The 8,047-nt window shown below is 54.9% G+C and overlaps 1 protein-coding gene across 2 annotated transcripts in view; it reads right to left on the bottom strand.

The window, feature by feature from the left end:
• Nucleotides 1-6,651: 6,651 nt before the first annotated feature.
• The window catches only part of LOC113202757 (uncharacterized), a 173,852-nt gene continuing 172,456 nt past the window's right edge, over nt 6,652-8,047 (bottom strand). Inside the window, exon 4 of one of the 2 annotated variants that reach the window (XM_052269780.1) lies at nt 6,652-6,757. In XM_052269780.1, coding sequence (XP_052125740.1) covers nt 6,667-6,757 — 91 coding nt within the window. In that variant the 3' untranslated portion in view covers nt 6,652-6,666. The remainder of the gene's footprint in view (nt 6,758-8,047) is intronic. The other variant, XM_052269778.1, reaches the window with a different exon arrangement.

The following is an 8,047-nucleotide window of genomic DNA, read 5'->3' as shown; positions in this document are numbered from 1 at the left end:
TTTTCAAGTGTAGGGGGCTGAACAATGAACACTTTTCAAGTGTGGGACGGTTTACCAGTGTAAAGCTGGTGCAGGCAAACGTAGATTTTTTCAATCTTTTTTTCAAAACGGAAGCAGAAGCCGAGAAAGTCATTAAACCAGCCAAACCGCACATAAAGGCATCGGAACCAAAACACACGTCCAGGGGTCGTAAAACCTACACCGGCGACCCGCGAGGCCGCTCCGGGTCCGCCCGGAGAGATTAAAACTACTGTCGCAATCTAGCGGGCGGGTGTGAAGACTGGCGGCGCTCGCCGCGCACTCTGGCGGGGGTGGCTCAAAGCGGAGCTTCCCCACCCCCTTTTGTCCCCTCACCCCATAGGAGGCCTAAAAAAATAAAATAAATGGGCATGAGAAAGAATGAGACAGGCCGACAGGAGGGGGCGAGCGGGAGAGAGAGAAAGAATGAGCGGGTCTGAAAGAAAGTGGCGATATATCATTTGTGATGGCATGTTCAGGCCATCGCCGCGCGCTCCAAAATGGGTGCCGCCAGCGCTCCGCACACGAGTTCCGACGAGGCCGTGTGGGGGACTCACTGCACGGCACTCGAAGAGTCGTGATAAAGCATCGGAATGACGACAAAAGGTTGAAAAGGGCTGCTAAATAAAGAAAAGTGCGCGTGTCGTGCGATGGTTCTTAAATCACGTGAAGGAGCATAAGACACACACTCATGTGGCCTGTAGCATTTGTAGGAAAAACGCGGAATTCAAAGAAAGGGGAAAAGTTAACGTTGTTGACAGGGTACTAGCTGGCTGCCGCCCTCCGGTTATGGGGCTCCGTGCTGCGTCAGGTGGACAGCGCTGGGGGGCGGCCGGGGGGCCCTGGGGGCGGCTGGGCAGCCACTTAGGGGGGTCATCTTCTATCCGACCTCCATCCGCTACTCTCTATCCCGCCGTCAAACACAGCCTCCGGGGAGGCGGCGGCGCCTGCCAGGCGACTGCAACAAACAGGGCCGTTGCAGCGGCAAGCACAGACACCGACGCGCGCCGCGAGGCGTGGCAACAGATACAGCCGAGCGTGTTCGCCTTCTCACACCTCAAGGTGGATGCAACGCGCGCGCGCGCACACACACACACACAGATACATATTTATCAAGCATAATGGTGCTACACCACACACCATCCGCATGGGCGAATAACTGGAAAAGGGCACGTTTCGTCCGAGAAGCGACGCGGGGAGGAGAGTGGGAGGTGCAAGAAAGAACACAGGAGCGAAACAGAAAGACGTAGTCGTTCCGGGAGAGGATTTCTAGATCCACATGCTTCTCCTCTGCCCGGTGTCCCTCCACCCCCTCTCCTCTTCCCCCTCCCCCCTTTTCCCTTCCGCAACACCTTCCTGCAAACAGCGCAGCGCACGTCGGCGAGTTCATTCAATCGGATCAGGCGAGCGGCAGCAGCGATCCCATCCAGAGCGTTTGGTCCACGGGGGCGAACGTCCCGCCGGAATCTTTCCCACGTGTGCCCCCCCCCCTTTCCCCCCTCTCCCTTCACACACACACACACACACACACACCTGGGCTACGCCGTGCGACAAGGAGAAGACCCTCTTCGTCCCTCTTACCTCCTTCCTCCCCTCTCTCTTTCTCTCTCCCTCACGCACCACCCTCGCCAACCTCCCCCTTCTCTCCGGCCCCCCGCACACACCTCCGCCAACGCTCCTCTATGCCCCTGGCGTGCCCATTCCCTCCCCAATATTCCGCCATCCCGTTTCATGGCAGTGGGGGCAGCACGCCCCGCGCGGGGCACCCCCCAGACCGCCCCACACGGCGCCCCGCACGACCAACGGCCGCCCAACGGGCAATACTCGCAACGCCCCGGGCTCCACCACGGCGCTCGCTAGGGGCCCCACTAGACGGAGGGGACAATGCAGGGAATACCTTCTTATTTCCACCATTTCATTTTTCTCGCGCCGATCGAACCGCACACTGGGCCCCTCCTGGGTCGTCGTCTCCCCCCTCCCTTCCCCGCTTTCCTCCCCCTTTCCTCTTTCCCTTTCTCGCACTGCTCCCATCCTTTTGCTCACGCATAACTTGGCACCTTCTACGCGCGTAGAACTATGCGAGCAGTACAATGTGAGGTCTTTCGATACTAAGAAAGGCGTTACACTACATTAGATTTACCTTTTCCACCCTGACTCACAGTGCTGCTAGATCAGAACACACGTGAATAACCGGAGCGAACTTTCATAACAGTTTTCAGTGGCCACCCCTCCCGCAAGGTAAAAGTTTCCCGTTTAACAGATTGCCATGCAAATCGCCATTACAGTTTTAACGATCCGATCGCCGCTGGTAAAGATCCGTTTGCAGTTCATCCCTTCCTTGTTCCCTCTCTAGTCTTATGGTTTATAAAAACTGTTTGAAATGCACTCGATGCAAAATGGCCGACGGTGGTTTTTATTTAAACCCGGTTAAATACGAGAACATCTCTGTCCAGGGCCATCCAGTAGCGGCTGAGGCTGCAGCTTCCACTCTCACTCTTTCGCTCTCGTCCTCCGGGGCGACAGAGACACAGAGTGCTGCTGCTGCTGCTGCATGGTGACACAGCCGCAGCGCGATCTACGGCTGCGGCAGCGGCCGAGGTCTGAACTACGGCACGACCCCGCCGCCGGGGTAGTCTAGCTCCGCTGGGGTGGAGCCGCCCGCAGCGCCACCTAGCGGCCGGCCGGCCAACTCGGGCACCGTCTCCAGTGCCGCCGCCCGCCGCCGCGCCCGGCGGCTCGGTCGATGTCGCCAGCGTGCGACAACTGTTTCGGCGCGGAATCAAAAGACGCGCGTAGATTCAAAGCGGGACGGGCACGCTCGGGCGCGAGCCGAAGCCGAAGGCACAACAGGAGCAAGCTGGGAGTGGGTATGTGACTTGTGTGTGTTGCGAAGCGCTTCACACACGTTTAACGGTGGGTCTAAATCACACGAGCCCCTTGTCTAATGAGAGGCGGATACTAAAGCGGGCGGCGATAGCAAAGCGCGAACGTCTTATTAACATTACTTGCATTTCCATCCCGGACCCGAGCGAGCCAAAGCAGACGGGAAATGTACACACACACACACACACACACACACACACACACACAGAGCAAACGCACAGTGTGTGCTTAAAGGGGAAAAAACTGCCGAGTAAAGGGCGAAAAAATGAGAAGGTGGTCGTGGTGCTAACGCCGCACATAAAAGGAAAGAGAAGGGCGGTGATGTGAGTGTGTGTTTGAGTCATTGTGTGTGTGTCTGTGTGTGTGTATGCGTGCGTGGGTCTGCGCGCGCGCGACCGTATCAAGATTGAGTGCGAGCAGAGAGAAAGAGAGAGGGCAGGGCGCACTTTGTGACTGCAGCACGCTATCTATAGTTCTAATGAATAATGAGCAGCAGCAAGAGCTCGTCTAAGTGTGTGATTATGGGAAAGAATCGGGTTGGGGGGGGGGGGAGTTGCTGAGGCCGTGTACGACGGCATCTGTCCAGTAACACCAAGTAATGTTTGGCCCTACACTGAAAAGAAAATGTTTTTAAAAATAAGGGCCAAATAGTTCTTTGCGTCTTGAATGATTCTAGCAGACACCTGAGACGAACGTAAGCCACATGGCAAACAAAACGCTTGAAACTGTGAGCACCAAAAGACAAAGAGAGAGCAGCAGGCAACATGCGCGGGCAGTCTACTGAATTAGGGGAGTAAATAACAATACTAATAACATGTGCCGTAAGAAAGGCACCAAATTGCACTCGACTGCGGCCCCGCCTATACCGTCAGTAGGAGAGGGGGGGGGGGTATTTTTGCTGCCGCTCAGCTCGCAGCTCAAACCATTTGCCTCGGCCCATTCGGTTCGAGGAACGGCCGCTTGGGGCGCCCAAGTGCTCTCCGCCACGCCGGCCCCTCTAAATACACTCTCTAAAGGAGATGCTGGACCGCTGGAATGGCTTCTTTGTTCCTCCGCTTATGTCTCTCTCAAAAGGTCCATAGAGTGCAAGCGAACGGCCGAGCGAGCGAGAGAGCAGACAGCAGAAAAAAATATAAATGGTTCGAAAAAAAATAGAGGCAACGCTCGGTACAGCAAAGAATAGGTCAACGCAGCGAGCACAGCTCACGAATTTTAAGTCTTCACTTCACTACTATTTGCACATAAGAACGTGTTCGTCGAATTGAAATTGACGAACAACTCAAACGTCTAGCATTACTAACGCCGAATTTCAAATGCATTTCTTCCGCTGCGATAAGTTTTGAGAGGTTAGCACTTCCATTTCCGGAGCTGTCAGCTTTAGGCCGAGTGCAGCCCCGTGCAGCAGAGATTGACTAGGGAAGGGGGACAGACGAGCCAATATCTCGCCCTCTCTCTACCTTCCCCGTCTCTCTCTCTCTCTCTCTCTCTCTCTCTCTCTCTCTCTCTCTCTCTCTCTCTCGCACACACACACAAACAGCCCAGGACAATAGGTCTTTACCGCTCCGCGCCCGCCAGCCCCCGCATCAGTCGCGGGCCGTGCCTCAAGCGAAACAGAGACAGCAGAGCCCCTCCGGCGGCTGGAAGTGCGAGAGAGACAGGTGTATATAGCTTGACGGGGCGGCGCCAGGGTTGGCGTTCAGTTGGAGTGCGCGTTACAGTCTCAGTTCTCGGAGGGCATTACGGGCACTTAGGTCCGTAATAACCTTCCGGTGTTTGCCGGAGCCAATGGCTCAATACGGCCGGCCAGAGCCGCGACCAATGGCAGGCCGGACACACTGTCAAACCCATGATTCACTCCGAACGAATGTCAAAATTTGTCATTCATTCGAGGAAAAAGTGTTGGCAATCGTTTGAAATTAATTCAAACATTTTACATCTACATGTTATCACTTGTAACAAACGAAGTAAATCAACAGAAACTCAATTCCACGGGAATATCTTCAGCATCATCTCGGCAATTTCCCGCCATTATGAAAACCACGGTCCAGTGCCATCAGAAATCAATGTTTTTAATATAATTTTTGTCCGTAGACATTGAAGGGGTTTCCTAGCAGGCTATATTTTATGGCGCAATAAAAGCCGTGTCCTGCCCGTCTTCTTTCTACTGGGCGCAGGCACAAGAGACGAAAACAAAACGAGAGACAGTTGGCAGAATGCCCCCCCTCTCCCCACCTTGCTTCTGCCCCTCACCATTTCACCCCCGCAAGGCCAAACCGCAATTTAACCCCGCGCACATGAAGTCCATTCCCTCCAATCAGCAGAGCAAACAGAAAGAAATCATCACGTGACCCAAACGAAAATATTATTTTTCTGTCGAATTCATGGAATTATAGACAGGCAGTAAACCGGGGCAGGGGCAATGTCTTTCGGCTTTGATTGGTTTATGACTCCGAATGTGTCGAGGGGGGTGGCAATACTTATACAGTATTTTTTTCTCAATCCCTAAGTGATTCAGAGGGAGGATGTACCTGACCTGCGAAAGTAAAAACTCTGGCGTCGGCAGAGATCAGGATGGTCAGGGCCCCCACCGGCATAGCCTGCGCTGCTGCTGGTCGGGTTGAACGACATGACTGCGGTCGCAAACCGTCGCGTCTGTGTTCCCGACCAGGGTCAACAACGCGACGTGCCACGGGGACGCGTCCGAAAAACTGTCCCACGTAACAGGCTTTACGAACTCTGCGCCGCAGACGAGAACCGATATGCATCGGACGATTTCGGAGGCAAGTCCGCCGAGCAGGGCGATTCGCTTCAAGGCCATCACCGTGACACGCACGCACACACACACACACACTCACTCAAAGCGGAGCGGGAGCATTGTGTCGTTAGAAGGGTTGCGCCGTGTCCGTCGGTCCGTCCGTCCCTTTGGGAGAAAACAATCGGCTGCCCCCGACCCGAAATAAATAAAAAGGGGATCCGGACAGCAATATTCTGGAAGGCCCCTTTGCCCTTTTCGTTGTTGCGTGTCGCGCTCAAGGACGCGGTAAATGAGGGCGGGCAGCGTTATAGTGGCAGTTGTAAAGGGCTTGTTGTCACTGCACCGACGACCTTGACCGCCCTCACGGTGCAATAGAGGTGGAGGTGGTGGAGGAGGACGCGCATCGCCATCCGAAGGGTTGTCAGTGTCTCGTAGATCGGCCCGGTCGGCAGACGTGCCCGGTGAGGTTGCGTGTGGCAGCCAGGCTGCAACAACTTTTGCGGCGCGCTCGGGGAACGCTCCCTAAACGGTATTTACCAGACGTGGTTGCGATTTTCCTACGACAAAAACGTACTGAGTTCCGCTCATGTAGACGCGGGTTGTGGTGCATCCCCCCCCCCTCCCCCACCACCACGGTTGATGCTGCGTGTATGAGTGGCACAGGGACCACAAGCCACGCGCACCGCTTTCGTCCGCCGATACCCCTCCGGAGTGACCAGTGACCTCAACGCGCTAGGGCGCAGGGTTTGCGACCTTGGCCTCGGGGTATCGCCGCAGGCCAGCGCGCGCCGCCGCCCCGCTCAGCCCCTCGCGCGTGCCCTGGCCCTCCACAACAGCGCCTTGGAGGTGACATCGTGCGCCGATCACACACGTCATAAAGTGACGTCATACGCGCTGTAAAGTGACGTCACGAGTGCCATAAAAAAAGGTGATAAGTGCCGCAATAAAAGTGCTGGTTGAGCACGTGTTGAGGGGCACATTAGCGGGCGAGTAAGTGCAATAAAAGTGACTTACGGCCCGGCGCGCTCGCGGACCACAGCGGAGGCGACGTGGGCGGCCCAGGAAGAAGGATGCAAGCTTCTGGAATCGACGGCAGAGAGCCTATGGCCCAGACAAAAAAAAACTCGGTAAGTGGCTATTTTGCGCCCTGTAAAATATTTCATCATAATTAGAGCAACTAGATCTTTTGATGCAAAAAAGAGGGCACCCTTGACTAAAGGCGAGTCAGGAAAAAAATATTATGTTCAACCCATTTCTCCACTACTCAACCGCCACGGTATTCCAATGAGGCTTTTTATCTCCAGACCATGAACGTAATAACAGCATATCGAAAGGACACCCAAGGTAGCACTTACGCCAATCCATTTCATCCGAATACGCCGCTTTGGCCTCCAGCCAAACGTATTGCATTCTCTTGCAAAGAGCTCCTTGACGAGTATTTGATGCATAAACCCGCCATCCTCTCCCTCATACCCCCTTACATCCTTGTCTATCCACTGTCGCCCCACCTCCCCGACGTCTCCTTCGTCTGAATCTCGCGCGCGGGAAGTTTCAGAAGGGAAAATGTGTTTGCATATACGTTCCGATACCGCCGCAAACGTAAACATGTCGAAGGAGCAATCGTTTGCGCGCAACGACAGAAAATGATGCGAGAATAAAGTTCGAGATTCAGGACGGGACGATACAGCGCACTTGCGATCGGCGTAAAGGAAATTGAGCCTCACTCGAATCGGAATCCAAAAGTAAGAGTATCCTTTCTGCTGTGCGCACTTAACTGGCACGGCTGCAGTTTACAAACGGAATCGGCTGCAAAATCATATCAAATTTATTTTGTGTATGGCACATTAGAATGCTGAAGCGGAAGAAGGGAATAAGTCCATGGTTATAACACCACCCGACGTAAAAAGATTTGTTTGCTTTTGGTATGCTTTCTGTATGCTTTCTGTATGCTATCGGTTCGCGGAGGGTCGCGCTCGGTGCGCCGATTGGTCGCCGAGGTTCGTCAGGCTCCTGAGCGACGTATCGCCACGGATCACCGGAGGTTCGCGCCGGAGCGACTTATGCCCGCCATCGGGTAGCTCTATACGCTGACAGAGCGTACTGAGTATGCATTCAGGTCGCTCCGAGACGAACATGAGCGACGCCAGTACGTTTTTGATTCGCCTGGACACCCCGCCGTCGTCGGGTATTTTCCTTCCCAGGAAACCCCGGCTGGGCGCTGGCGCTAATCCCTAGACCGGCGCACTTGCCAGCAGAAGAGGGGACAGATGGGGCGGCCCCGGGACGCTCGAAGTACCTGAGGGCTCGCTAGCAGTGCACACTTTGCAGCTGGAGCTGGACACCACACCACGATCACATCAGTCTGAGAGTGGGAGCCGCAGAGGGAGGACG

The sequence above is a fragment of the Frankliniella occidentalis genome, unplaced genomic scaffold (genome assembly GCF_000697945.3).
Source record: "Frankliniella occidentalis isolate FOCC.00 unplaced genomic scaffold, Focc_3.1 Scaffold102, whole genome shotgun sequence".
Lineage (NCBI taxonomy): Eukaryota > Metazoa > Arthropoda > Insecta > Thysanoptera > Thripidae > Frankliniella > Frankliniella occidentalis.
The sequence above is the reverse complement of the archived record's forward strand: the minus strand, read 5'-3'. Positions and strand labels throughout refer to the sequence as shown.